Below are 16,144 nucleotides of genomic sequence, written 5' to 3' on the forward strand. Positions count from 1 at the left end.
AAAAATATAATCATACTGGCATATACTTATTCCTACGTTTCATCAATATATATTGTATTTTATTTTAATTTTTTAATAGAATAGAATTATTAACATTGACATTTTATCAAATGCATTAACATTACTGTTTGGTAATTATTCACACTGACAAATACATCAATATTGAGTATTATATATCAAGATGCATTGTGTATGTTTCATAATATAATGTTCATAGAATATCCAGTTGTCATAATATAAAAGTAATTAATACATGTGTGTGTGTGTGTGTGTGTGTGTGTGTGTGTATTATACAATAGTTTTAAAAAATTGTCGCAATAATATCTTGATTATTTAAACGATTTATTATATGTTTTATGAACGATTAATAAATATGTCTTAAAAATGAAAATAAGATTTTTTTGTATTACATATTTATTTATTAAAAATATCCCAATTATTTAATTATAATTATTCGTTCAAAATTATTATGACTCTAAGGTATATAAAGCTATTATGAAAATATAACGATATAAACAACAAATATTTTTCATCATTTAAATTATTACTCAATTATTTTATTATCATATATGATTGAATTCATTTAAATGAAACGAATATTTTTACATCTTCTTTTATGATTCATTACAATAAACCCATAAATAATAAACAGAACACATATGTATATTATTTTCTTTATTTTATCGATGAGATTTTTTAGAAAAATTTTAAACTTTGTTTTATTGGAGAATAATTATATTACCAATCAATTAAATAATCAAGTAACAACAATGTTCTTTTTCATCAACATGTAGTGTGATTTTATTTTCAATCAACTCTGATGGGATTCATTTATCTTTCAGAAAAACTTTAGATCACTGTTCATTTCACTTTAATTATTCAGTGAAAAAGATATAGAGCCGCTCTAATTTGCCGTCCAAACAAGAAATGAAGTAAATAAAATGAGAAATTTAACAAAATATATATAAAACAAGATAAAAATTGATAAAAATTTATTTATTATTTATTTAATACGATTATATTTATTTAACACTGTATATAATTTCAACTCAAGATAAAACTATAAAGATATTTATTCTATATAATAATAAAATAAATATAATTATTTGGTTATTAAAGTTATTAAATTGAAAGATTTTTACGTATTTTATAATACGAGAAGCTTGTTAAAGGATATTATATTCCTTAAAACTCTTCTTTTTTTTTTACCAAATTTAAATATATATGAAGGTTCTATTATTTAATCATATTATTAAAATTCGAAATTACTCTGATATTTATTTAAAGCAAATTTTTATTTTTTAAGGTAATGAGATAAACGTTATTGGAGAAAACCAAATATTTTTTTTCTAATTCGACACTATAACTTTAATAAGCTCATTAAAAAGCTGATATTTTAATTCATGAAATTTATGTATTTTTATTCAAAAAATTTGAAATTATTATATTTTCTTCACCATTTACAAAGGAAAAATAAATAGCGTATATATAAGAATGAGAAGGGTATCGATAATAGTTGACATTGAAAATGTAATTACAATGGGCTACAATTTCACGAAAGGCGACCAACGATTAATAAGAGCTTTTGTGTCAATATATTTCTTATATATATATATATATATATATATATATATTATACTCCACTGGAAAATACTACGCGCACCTTCTTTTTTATTTTAGCGATAAAATTAGATCGATGGTAAGTATGATAATGATAAGAAATTATTAATATTGCCATAAAATTACACATTGCTAAAAGTTCTTTGTGTATGGCTCGCGCTCGCGCTCGCAAACGTTTAAATCATTTGCACGGAGATACACTCGTTTCATACGAAAATTGAACAACTTATGCCTCGGCACGCAAATGGACTTAAAGCTCGTCACAAAAAACAGATCTCAGCCTCACAAAGATGCACATACGCACACAGGTGTGCGTACTCGCGAGCTCGAAATCCCTTGGCTCAATCATCTACAGCCCGCTCCCACCACGCATCTCCATTCTCGCTTTTCACTTTTCACTCACGAGGAAACGTCATAAAACAGGAATGTAACCTTAACCACCCCCAAAAACGTGGCGCGCGGGCGGAAAGAGGGGTGCTGAAGTAGGGAAATGGTGGGGGCGATGAGAGGGTGAAGGAGGGGAAAACGAAGGAAAGGCCCGCGTAAGAAGCGGCACGGATATCACCGAAGCTCAGAGTTACAATGGCCTTGCTCGTAATGTTACATATATCGGAGAGAGGATGAGGATGAAAAGGAGGAGAAAGAGGGGCAGCAGTTGGACGGCGACGACGACGATCATCCTCGTTTCTCGTTGGGAATGGTATAAAACCTCCAGCTCGGCAGATGTTACCTCGCACTCGGCATCTCAGTGATCTCCCACGAGGATCTCGTGTAGCCACTGTCCACCCTCGCTTAGAAAAGACAGACGCGAGCGCGTTTTCTTCTTATCGTACGCGACAGGCAGAGGCGTAATTTTTATTTTTGTTGTCGGTGGACGCGAAACCTGAACTATCGGGAGTCACCGGACGCCACAGGAGACATGAACGTAAGTATACCGATTGCTCTTCTCTCTGGTGTTACTACTCAAGGTGGCTGAGATACGGAGGACCACTTGTACTCGAGGATGTCGAAGCGTCCTAGATACCAAGGGTATGGGCGTTAAAGTGCTTGGCTCGTAGGAACAAAGTGAATAGAGCTTACGGTATTAACGAAGTAACCACTGAATTCAAAGTACGCTGGAAAAATAGAATTCAAGTATTTTTTTTACTTTCTTATGGACCTTGTGAAAGGCTTCTAACGTCTTGAGAATATTTTTCCTCGCTCATCCGAATACGATTTACCACTATATATCATAATAATAAAACATCGAGTTGCCCTACATTCCAATTATGTAAAAATATTTTAATATACAAACTACGCACTTATTTAAATGTATTACAAAGTAAATTGAAGCTGTAAATACATTTGCAAGTATTGTGCAATAAGTATGTTCTTTTTTAAAAATGAAGCCTCAGACAGAATTTTCATTATAATTTCTAAGAATCTCTTCAAAAGACTTTCTTGTGAACAGTGACTTACATCAAAATTTATTTAAATACATTTAAATATTTACTGTAATAATCGCACATCATAATGTTTATTCTTAAATTCTTGAATGCCATCTTGTTACGTTTAACAATTTTATTAATAAATATCTTTTAACTTAAAATTTCTTTAGAATTTTAAATCATAAAAAAGTATCTGTATTCCCTCGTGTATTATGAATCTAATACTCAGGAATTATACATTTTATTATAATTTACTATTCGTATAATAACTTATTTAAAATTTTACATAACAATTTATGTAATATTCGCGAATATTTTAAACTACAATTTTTAAATACACTTTGTGTAAACTCGCATACAATATCTATTTATATATATAATATTTTCAAACGATTTAAATAATAGAGTGATTTGGACTGCTCATGCACTGAATAAATCAATTTTATCGGCTAAATAATATAAAAAAATTTCATATAAATACGTGAATATTTTTCAATAAATATTTAATAGTCTAAAAAATAACTGTAATAAAATATAAAATCTTTATAGCCGTAATAATACAACCATTAACGAATAATATAATTGGCAAATAATATAGATAAAGAAATTTACATTATACGGAAATTTTATGGCTTTCACATACTATAGTTTAAAATTCAATTGGATTGGACAGTTTAATTTTTTAATTACCTCAATAAATTTGAATAATGAATAATATAAATTGAACTTAATACAACAAAAATTGCAATTTATTTATTAGCAACATCTAATGGCATTTGATATTAATCAATATCTATAAAGGATTAAATTTTCATAATAATATTATATATATATATATATATATATATATATATATATATATATATATATATATATAAAACATTGTAATACAGATTTCTCATAACTTAATTTTGTATGATATTAATAATACAATAAATTATATCAAATACAATCTAAACTATATACATTGCTAATTTATCATTTCAATATATTTTTAACTACATTTGGCTCTTAAATACAATAGAACAAATATGACTAGAAATAAATTTAAACAATTAATGCTAGGATTCTTATGAAGTATATGTCATAATTCTCAACTATCTATGCAAATTTAATTATTAAAATTAAAGTATATAGAATGCAAATCATTTGTAGTTTTGTAATAATATTAAATTTTATACAATCAACATTTTTTTTAAACCTTTAAGTTGAGAGGATAATGAGATAAGTATTAATTTATGTAATCAATTTGCTTGCAATCATGTTCCATTATTATTCGATGTAAACAAAGTTTCCGTGAAAGTTCACGCTTATCGAAAACATCTTTCCATGCATCGTGTCGAAATACAAACAAATTATCATATACAATGAAAATATATACTTAAATTTACTTACTGTAAATATACATAAATTATTTTACAAAATATACATAAATATTAACGTTAGCTGCAAATTTATAAACTATTTCACTGTATAATAGACATATTTGTTGTTATATAATCATGGTGCTTACATGTTATTTCCAATCGAGTCAATCTAATGTTGTAAAAGTTAATTAAATGTTATAATTATCTTTTGGATGAAGTTAAAACGTTAAAAAGCATTTTTTTATTTAACATATAATTTGATATAATTTCTTGTTATTTTTAATATAAGAATTTTATATAATGTAAATTAAACGTCAAAAACTCTGAATTTTTACGTGGACATTAAAATTCAAATTTATAATATTTCTATGATTACTTTAAAAGGAAATTCGTTGCTCACAATAATAAAACTTAAATTTACACATTATTTTACAAAATTAAATATAACATTTAAATATAAAAAAAATATAAATATAAAAATAGAAAAAAGACATTACAAAAAAAAACAATAATTATTTCGATATAAAAACTTTCTATCTGAAGATTTAGATCTGTAATAGTAAACTTAATAAATTATAAATTTATTATAAGACGCATATATAATGGTACTTAATTTAATATTATAAGTAGAGAATGTATTGCATGTCAGACGGTTAAGCTATTTTTTCATATTATTTATCTGTTTCGGGTTATATGTATGAAATTTTTTATTTATGTGATAGAATGACAAAATATATCTGTATTTAAATTTTCCATAATTTAAATACCTAACTTATTTGCTAGTTCTATTATTAGTTAATTATTTGGTAGTAAAATAATAGTTATTTTTGTAATTTTCTAAAATTATTATTGTAAATTATTTACAGTAAATTTTAAATAACATTATCATCATCTTGTTACAGCTCATAGATAATAAATAAGTAAAATTTGTTAAACGTTGATAAATTTTAGTATATTAGGAAATAAAAGAGTCATGTGCAAATTATTCTATACTCATTCATAATCACTAATCACTAATTGATATTTTTCTTGAAAAAATCATAATTCTTATTCTATTAAAATATTCAACAAGAGATTTAATCTAATAATTATTATTCTTTCGATACAATTTTCTTATTATATATGATGTATTATAGCATGTATAAAAAATGTATTAATTTTATAAATTAATAAGTATGACATAATTTAATTTTGGCGCAAGCTTATTCTGAACGTAATTGTATTAATCGATTTATTAAAACTTGTGTTGCTTAAAATAGTTTATCAGCTCAAAATAAATAGAAAAAAATATTTTTTGTACATATGTTTTCCTGTTTGTGAGCTGGAATAATATAAATTTGTCATTTTTATTTAGAAACATAATATTTTATAGCATTTACATACTATAATAGTTCAACACATATCTTCATTTAAATTTTATATTGTCTATGTTTAATAGAAATCATGCGATCTATTTTATTATTTTGCATATTATACCAGTGTTGCGACAGTGTACAAATTTTCCCGTTGCCCCCGTACGCACATACACACAACCAAGCACACACATAACACATTGCGAAAGTCATAAAATAAAAATATAGTCTAACATTTCCAGTTTACCCTTTAATATCCTGCAATAAAGATTAAGAAATCCAATTCAATAGCGTCGTCTCAGCAACAAATTATCCCGTTCACTCAAGGCATATCAAAATGGATTTTAGAATTCATACTGCCCGTTCATAGAACCTCGACAAAATCCGACGGAAAAATCAAGCAGCAAGACCGAAAATCACATCCTCGTGTCTTTACGCAACATTCGTTCTCGGTGCAACAACTATCCCCATCTCATCCGTCATGGCGCGAACGAAACCGCAGTACTTACGGGGCACGTCCGCGTTCCACGTCTCCGGCATGTCTGCCGCCGTGTATAGAGTGAATCGTAGAGGGGCAATTGTATATGGCTGTAGGGGAGGGCTGAGGGGGGAGCATTATGATTGCCATTCGTAAATCAACGGGCAATCTCAACGAGCGCGGCTTCCCTTGCGAAACGCAGATGCGCAGGCGAAAAGAGCTCGCAATATGCGTAAACGCGAGTTTCGGCTCGTCGTAGCTTCAGGAAAACGCTGTGCGCCACGGATCTCCGAGGAAGAGTCAGCATCTCTGATAATAATGGCATTGTCCATTAGGACTCGTGAGATGTTAAACTGTTATTTTTTATCATTCGATTTTCCTTCTGCTTTTAAAGAGATTCGTGAGGTTAATAAGTTTTTCAATTTTTTTTCACTTACATTTATTGTCAATATATTTCCGCTGTAAATTTCTTTTAGCTAGTCTTTTATTTAACGTGCTTGGTTTCAGTAAAGCGCTTAATATCATTTTCCATATTCTATTGAGAAAAAAGTTCAAAAGAATACGTGTTATTCTTTCGAAACAACGAGAACAATGGAGTATTAGTTGAACATGGAATAAAATATTATACACACACGAGCGCGCGCGCGCGCGCGCGCACACACACACACACACATGCGCACATATATAAAATATAGATATATAAAGACGTTGAAATATTTGAAAAATTTATAGAAAAAAAATATGCACACACACATGCACACACAAATTTAAACTCTCTGGTAAGTTTATTTTCTAAAGATTTTATTTATAATTCAAAATAAAAATTTTCCATTAATTTCAAATAATCTGTATAATTATAATGTTCAAGACATTTCGCATATATATATATATATATATATATATACTTTTTAACGTACACAAAACTAAACTCGGTAATAACTTATAAAGATTAGTACTGCGCTATAAATGTTAATAACTTATTTCGCGACAGGCTGTAGATAAAATTACAGGTAAAGCAAATATATAAAATACATAGAGACTTACGACAGTAAAAAAGAAAGCAAATACGTACAATACTTTCCAGGAATTAATGAAAGAAACCTGTATAATCGTGATCGATAATACGTTCTCCTCCTTCGCTTCATCTTCTTCTCCTTTCCCCACTCTCGAGTCATCGTCCACTTTGGTCGACGTTCTCGCCGGTTTTTCACGATACATAATCTCGCGTACGAGCACACGCTCGTAAATTATTAGCGGCACGAGCGGCCCTCGTAAAAAATAAAAAATGGCGAACTGCATGTCGTGAACATTCCCTCTTCAAACTAACCCAAATGCACGATCTCATACGATACTGAAAGCATAAAGATGAGAGTACTCGACTGCTTACGCGTTTGTATAATGTGACTCGTACTTCACAGTCTGAAATGAAAATACGTAGAAAATCGAACGGTAGCACCTTTTCACGGTCGTACTTAATTTATAAGCTTGAGTGACTATTTGGTCTATTGATAAAATAATGTCCGAAGGCGAGAAAGGAAACGGCAGTTTCGCAATGTGGAGCTACCGATACTTGAATAATTTATGTTGAATCATACGTAACCAGAATCTGTGAATTCGATAATATTTACGTACACGTTAACGATTCATAAGTTTGTGAAGTTGCACACCTCCACACATCGTTGCTTAAATTACGCTATCCTTTTCTCTTTCTTTTTTTTTTTACATTTCACCAAGGACGATTATCATGTACGAGAAGATTCCTAATTAAAGTCGAAAAGAGGCAATTCACCATGCTGTTGTAATTTTGTAGGATGTTGCACGAATACCTGCACGTATGCCTGGGGTGGTTTTGTTAATTTCCCTAAAAATTTATTCATTTTCGGAAAACCAGTAGATCTACGTAGAAATTAAAAGTATATATTACTAAGTGAAGAAATGTCATGAAATATGATTATGTGTGGCTTAAACTTTTTCATGCTCCTTATAAGTTAAGAAAAGACATTCAGTGCGATATGAATATTTTGAATGACTGTTATAATTCAATAATCTTCATGCTGTTTAAATTTATTAAACAAAGTTCTGTTTATGAATTTAATATAAAGCTACTTTTAATAGATCAGGCACACGTTAATAAGAGACTATTTATGATAAACTTATTCGATACAGCTATACGCTATTGCTTAATTTTATTTAGAAAGAGAAAAAAAGCTGACGATTCATTGGAAAATGGAATATAAAGCGAATTATTTAAAGTATTTAGAGTTGTAATTCAAGTATAACTAACATAAAGCGCATCATTTAATTAATTATATTTCATACTTGTGATTACATGAATTTTAATACAAGTGTTTTTTGTACATAAAATAAAAAATACAAATAAAGATAATTTATATTCAATTTGCAATTAAAATATATTGTCTTTTATAATCGGTAGATTTCAACTATAATTTTTAAAGTTTACATTCGTAATATAAAATTTTTAATTATAAAACAAAAATTTTACTGATAAATCCCACTTGTTTATTAAATTTAAACTTAAATTTTATTATTTTCTCACATATTAAAGGTAAAGTTTACATTTAATTTCAACATTAATAAGCAAATATAATTTTATCAGCCCTTAAGTAAATGTTGATAAGTGCTTATAATTGATTTTTAATTAAGTAATATAATAATGAATTATGTAATATGAATATTTTAAGTAAGTATAATTTTATTTAAAGTAATTATATTCTCATTGATGTTTAATAATAATAAAACGTAAAATTTAATGATTTAATTTATAAGTGCGTTGAATTGAATATATAAAGAACATTGGCAAATAAAATCATACAATTTCTTTTTAGAATTTTTCGTTTAAATAAATCGCATAAAATCATATATAGCTTAAATTATAATTCAACATTCTAATAACTATTTATGCATACGTTATAAATATATTATTAAACAAATTTATTATTATAATTATTCTCTTAAATTATCTTTCAAAGTATCAAAATTATGATTGAAAAAACCTATATATGTGTGTGTACACAGAATTCACTTAATGATAAATATATTCAAGTGCTTGAACCCTTTTTGTGACTTACTTTTATAAGTATATTCATAGAATGACGGGAAAAAAAGCAAAATAATAGGAGAACATAAGCAATTGCAAATCACCACCTAAATTCCAAGTTCTCACTTTTATCTTTTCTTTCTATTCTCCAAGTAATTAATGAATAATATAAGTAAGTCCTAAGAAGCACTTATTTATATCCATACTTCTAGATATGCACATTGTCATGCATATTATCAATATATAAATTTAATCAATAAATGGACACACTTATATTTATAATTATAAGCATTTTGAAACATATACGTAAATATATTGATTATCTCGTGTAATAAAAGATTGCATGTATAAAAATAGTTTATGAAAGTATGCATTTATTACATATGTGCTATTTGGTTTGAAATTTCGATGAATAGTCATGCATTACATTTTGTTAATATTATAGTTATATATATATATATATATATATATATATATATGTGTATTATAGATATATATTAAAAATAATAAAATATAATAAGCATATATCCTATGAATCGTACATTAGTTTACAATGAATTTTCAACTATGCATGTCCAATGTTTCTACGCAGTCAATTGCGTTCACAAACACAAATACCTGCATACACACTTAGCAACGCAAATAGAAAAAAATAAATGTAAAAATACGGATAAAGACGCGCGATAGTATTTGCACGATATATGCAGGTACACAAAGCAAGAAAGAGGAAGAGGAAAGATTGGTGTTACAGATTTCGTATAGCACTTGCCGGCACGTGCGCGTCCTCGAATCTCAGTCAGTCTTTTCGATTCGTTAAGCTGCTGTCAGCAACACACTGTATAGATTCGCATCTGCTCTATGGCTTGACGAGACGCATTGCAAAATAGCCACGCTTCTTCAAAGTACGCGTACGTTCTCATTTCATGAAAATGCAAAACTACTTTTGTATGAATTCATGCAGCGCCAACCTCTATAAATGAACGAAAATCTACTATCATTTACAGCCAATTTACCATATCTTCATTTTCTTCCGTCTACTTCACTCAAATGCACAATACAACCACGAGTCTTTCTCATTATCCCGGTCTAAAGATAATAGACGAAAATAAGATATAGAAGAAAATAGAAGAAAATGATTTCATCATTATTAAATAATTGTCATTATAGCTCCGAAATAACTAATCAGAATGTATGAAATAAACAGGACTTATAACTACGCTCTATCTAAATGATCGATAGATCAATGTTAAATAATAAGGAAAGGTAAGGACATGTTGGGAATAGCATTATTATCTGCTGATCTTATGTCATCCACCTCGACGTACTTCAATCCACTCACACGCTCTTGAGAATCGAGACAAAATCAATAGCTGGACGTTGACTTTCAAGTGAGTACAAAATCTGACATGGATTCTTGTTATTTTCGCAGATGTTAGTCTTGTCGACAGCCTTGCTAGGAGCATTGATCCTAGTCAGCTCTCCGACGCTCGCGGAGCCTCCTATCAATCAATATCTACCGCCAGATCAGCTGTATGGACCACCCAATGTGCAGCAGAAGCCACTGCCATCCGGCGGCAATAGTCGTCCGGGCGGGCAATTCGGACAGGGTTCCAATTTCGGATCCAACCAGTACCTTCCGCCAAATCAGCAGTATGGACCTCCGGGAGCGGGTATTAGTGGCGGTTTCGGCGGTTACGGTGACAGTGCTAACAGCGTGAGTATTGCGCGAGCGTTGATTTGCTATTAAAAAATTATCGCTTTACAATGATTATGGCCTTAAGATTATCATTCGCTATGTCCATTATGTTACGGGATGGTTACTCATGACTTATATATATATATATATACATTTTAGTAATAGAAGTATACTGGGTTTAGAATTATTTGCTGCGCTTTGTTTTTCATAAATTGCGGTGAAAATGGCGAAAATTGCGAGATGAAAAAAAAAACAAGAATACTTATGCTTCTCTGCATTTAATAATAAAAAAGCCACTATTTTTTGTACATTAAGGTTTTTTTATCTACCCGCTACCTATTGAAGTTCTACACTCGTTTATAATTGTGCGCATATGTTAGATCGCTGATTCGAATGGTACTGAATAAAACAGTAAGTTATAAGAATACACTAACAAAAGTAAAAAAACGAACAAATAACAAACAGATAGATAGATGCAAAATTAGAAAAATATTATGGATAAATAATTTTTGCCAACTTGTTAATCTGAAGATATAAGAAAAAATGAAGTCGAAACATGTATAAATATCTTTGCACTATTAATAATATTGGAAAAACAATAAGTGCATACAAGTATCCATAAATATACGTAACATAACATAATTGCCATAATAAAATAATAAAATGAATGTCCCATTTATTATTTATTATCCATTTATGTTCCACCCCCATTAATGATATATTAATTATAATTATGTTTATACGTATATGATTTCCAATATCAATCGCATTGAGAAAAAATCATATCTAAATATTCTTAAATAATTATAAGGAAAAAAGAAGAAAGAAAAAACTATAGGCTATCCAGTTCTATTATGAAATATATTTTTATGTTTTACTGCCTAGGCACCTGCTAAATACGAGTTCGAATACACGGTAAATGATCCACCATCAGGCAATGACTTCGGCCACAAAGAATCTCGTGACGGTGATTTCACTCAGGGCATTTATTTTGTACTTCTACCTGACGGTCGTCGTCAGATGGTCGAATACGAAGCTGATCAGGACGGCTATAGGCCAAAAATCACGTACACGCAGGTCGGTAATGGCATCGGTGGGGCTACAGGTTATCCTGGAACTGGAACTGGATCACTAGGCGGATCAGGCGGTTATCCCAGCGCTGGTGTCGGAGGCTATCCTGGCGGTAGTTCAGGCGGTTACCCGAGCGGAGGATCCGCAGGCTATCCTGGCGGTAGCTCGGGAGGTTACCCGAGTGGAGCAGGATCCGGAGGTTACCCCGCCAGTAGTCCGGGAGGCTATCCAAGTGGAGCTGCTGGAAGTTTTCCCAGCGGCGGACAAAATGGATATCGCTATTAATGCGTCCACAGCAAGACATAAAAAGCTATTACTTTTGCAATTTGTAATTTCAATCGATACAGGAATTAGATTTTTCAACAATGAAAAATAATTAGCTTTGGCTGACTGAGTAAAGAAAAGATTGCATTACATTGTAATTTATTTATTATTCTTCGCTTTAAAACAAATAATACTGGTCATTTAGGTTTGGATTTTTTTTTTGTTTTTTGTTTTTTTGTTTTTTTGTTTTTTTGTTTTTTTGTTTTTTTGTTTTTTTGTTTTTTTGTTTTTTTGTTTTTTTGTTTTTTTGTTTTTTTGTTTTTTTGTTTTTTTGTTTTTTTGTTTTTTTGTTTTTTTGTTTTTTTGTTTTTTTGTTTTTTTGTTTTTTTGTTTTTTTGTTTTTTTGTTTTTTTGTTTTTTTGTTTTTTTGTTTTTTTGTTTTTTTGTTTTTTTGTTTTTTTGTTTTTTTGTTTTTTTGTTTTTTTGTTTTTTTGTTTTTTTGTTTTTTTGTTTTTTTGTTTTTTTGTTTTTTTGTTTTTTTGTTTTTTTGTTTTTTTGTTTTTTTGTTTTTTTGTTTTTTTGTTTTTTTGTTTTTTTGTTTTTTTGTTTTTTTGTTTTTTTGTTTTTTTGTTTTTTTGTTTTTTTGTTTTTTTGTTTTTTTGTTTTTTTGTTTTTTTGTTTTTTTGTTTTTTTGTTTTTTTGTTTTTTTGTTTTTTTGTTTTTTTGTTTTTTTGTTTTTTTGTTTTTTTGTTTTTTTGTTTTTTTGTTTTTTTGTTTTTTTGTTTTTTTGTTTTTTTGTTTTTTTGTTTTTTTGTTTTTTTGTTTTTTTGTTTTTTTGTTTTTTTGTTTTTTTGTTTTTTTGTTTTTTTGTTTTTTTGTTTTTTTGTTTTTTTGTTTTTTTGTTTTTTTGTTTTTTTGTTTTTTTGTTTTTTTGTTTTTTTGTTTTTTTGTTTTTTTGTTTTTTTGTTTTTTTGTTTTTTTGTTTTTTTGTTTTTTTGTTTTTTTGTTTTTTTTTGTTTTTTTTTTTTATAATATTGATGTCAATATAAAAGTATAAACAAGTATTAATTATTGTTAAAAAAAAAAAAAGTATTACAGTTATATGACTTCATTAATGTTATGAAATTTGTTTCCTTTTGTTGAATGTTGAATTTTACTATTTCACTTATATTTTTAATAATTATTACAGATGTAATACGAATTTCATTACCGTGAATAATTTTGCAAAAGAATTATATATAGTTACCAAAACAATTATTATTGAATGTATTCTAGTGAAGATAAAATATTATTCTATAGCAATGACTTTGCATGAAACATTTAATAATACACATACAATCTTTGCTGTAAAGTATATATATATATATATTATTTTTCAAATATTTTCTGCCATATGTTTTAATATTTACTATGAATTTTCAGAATAAACATAACATCAGTTAAATAAATAAAGAGAAGATATGTAATATGCTTAGTTAATTTGTTTTCATTAAAATATACATAATTTTCAATATACGTAATTGCTATTCTATGTCATTTATTAAATGTAAACAATCACTTATTACACATATTATTGCTATTACACATATGTGTTATGGTTTATTCTGTAGCATAGCTTGTTATTATTGAAATACATCCAATCTTTAAACCATACTTACATATACATTAAATGGCATTTGTATAATATGTGTATTTAACAGTATACGATAATAATATTTATAAAAAATTTAAAAAAAAAAAATTAAAAAAAAATAAACATAAAAATGCATTTGTAAACATGTAAACTATTGCTTGTGTAATTTATACCATTTTTATAAAATAATAATTTTAAATAAAACAAATTTGAGTTTACTTACCATAATTTCATTTTATCCATGCCTGTTTTTATACAAAATCGCTATTTAGCGATAATGTTAATTTTTCTCACAACGGGAGAATGGTGACCATTCCTTTTTCTCCATAACACTTCCTCCCCATTTGGATTTTGCTAATAAACTTTATTACGGTAAAAAAAAAATAAAATAAAAGTATATTAATGCTTAAAATAATTAAGATAATAAAGAAGATTTGCTCTTACACTCGGCATCTATATCATGAGATTTTTAATTTTGCAAATCCTTTCACTAAGGAAATATATAAATTTCTGCAATTCAAATTATAAAAGTAACACAGACTCAGGAAACTTGGATATATGAACAAAAACATTAGTATATTTATCTTGCTTTGTGTAGTGTAGCGATTTCTATACAGATTATATATGATTGCAAAAGATTGACTGTGAAATAATATTGCATTAAAGCAAATATTCAAATACAAAAGTATGTAAAATAAAGTTCTAATGATAAAAGTGACAAAAATTATTATCTTGTAATTGTTTACAAATTTAAACAAGTTCTCATAATTTTTAAAGAAATTATTGTCTCTATATAATATTTTATTTGTAATCATTTTTACATGATTAATTACGAATTTAAATTCTGTACAATTTATACAAGCATTTAAAAATTTTGGTCAAGAATATTGAATATTTTTAATTATTTATAATAAATTTTATATTGCAGTTAAATTTAAAAATGATCATTTAATGTAATTAATAACTTAATATTTACAAAGCAAACACATAAACGTTTATACAGTATTAATAATAACAACACTATTAATTTATAATATTGTACTTTGATTCCTTTTCTATATAAGAAATTCGTGTAAATAGGAAACCTTTAATATCAAACAGAAGCAATATCTTAATTCAGTAAATATGATAATTTTTAGTTACAATAGAACAAGCAAGATTTCAGGACAACTGGTAAAATATGTAAAATATTTACATAAGTAAAAGCAGTGGAAAAGATAAAGTACAAAGCAATTGCACTCCTTTCTGAAATATTCAAATTGCGGAAGGTAGTAAAGATAATCTAGCGAAAAGATAACGCATTTGTCAATAATAATTATAATAATAGACATTGTATCTCGTGTATCTATACTAAAAATCAAATTAATATTGTGAAATTAAATTTGGAACATAAATTATGAAACGCATTAGAACCGAGATAAAGTTTTAATACAATCTTAATGTATGTTTGGGTGGATGTATATGTATATCAGTATATATATCAGCATATACATATATATATATATATATATATATATATATATATATATATGTGTGCTGGTATGTGTGCGTCGCGGCTGGGAGGGAGGGGAAGTGTTTATTAATATATGTATAAAAATATATCTATACAAATATGTAAATAGTATATATGTGTATTTGAACTATAATATAATATTGAATATATTTTCTAACATTGTTACATAATTTGCTTGACTTTTGGCAAAGAAAAATTATTAAATTATTGCAGAAATTTACATCCTATTTGTTAAATTATTAATGTGCTAGTTTTAATCATTCATTATTTTTATTATTATAAAAGTCAGAATAAATATTAATTATAAATCAAAACAGGCGTATAAAATATTTGCCAAATACAATAACAAATCATTTTATGATATAGTTCGTAAATTTGTGTTAAAAAATATGTATTCAAATTATTGTACAAACATGCAACAGAAAAATTAATCTACTTATTTGAAAATATTAAAATTTTTAAAAATATAACAATTTTCAGTTTTCAATTAAATATATATATATAATCATGTGCATATTATTAATATAATTTATACTTAGTAAATTACAACTTAGTAAACAAATATAACTATATTTCTATAATTCAATAACTATGATTAAAAAATGAAACGGTAGTTAACCAACGAACGAAAGTAGATCGTTTCCGTATTTTCTTAAAAATATATT

The 16,144-nt window shown here is 27.3% G+C and overlaps 1 protein-coding gene across 1 annotated transcript; it reads left to right on the forward strand.

Moving 5' to 3' along the window:
• Positions 1–2,237: 2,237 nt before the first annotated feature.
• LOC105361864 (pro-resilin-like) lies at positions 2,238–12,526 on the forward strand. Its single transcript, XM_011499147.1, has 3 exons — positions 2,238–2,545; positions 10,732–11,016; positions 11,884–12,526. Exons 1-3 carry the CDS (start codon positions 2,540–2,542, stop codon positions 12,352–12,354), a joined length of 762 nt encoding a protein of 253 aa, XP_011497449.1. The 5' UTR covers positions 2,238–2,539; the 3' UTR covers positions 12,355–12,526.
• The last annotated feature ends 3,618 nt before the right edge of the window (positions 12,527–16,144 follow it).

The sequence above is a fragment of the Ceratosolen solmsi genome, unplaced genomic scaffold, assembly GCF_000503995.2.
Source record: "Ceratosolen solmsi marchali unplaced genomic scaffold, CerSol_1.0 scaffold2, whole genome shotgun sequence".
Taxonomy (NCBI): Eukaryota; Metazoa; Arthropoda; class Insecta; order Hymenoptera; family Agaonidae; genus Ceratosolen; species Ceratosolen solmsi.

Excerpts from the sequence above, each read along its gene's own strand:
- LOC105361864 (XM_011499147.1), top strand. Across the intron at positions 11,017-11,883 it reads ACGGTGACAGTGCTAACAGC|GCACCTGCTAAATACGAGTT; the intron begins GTGAGTATTGCG and ends TTTACTGCCTAG.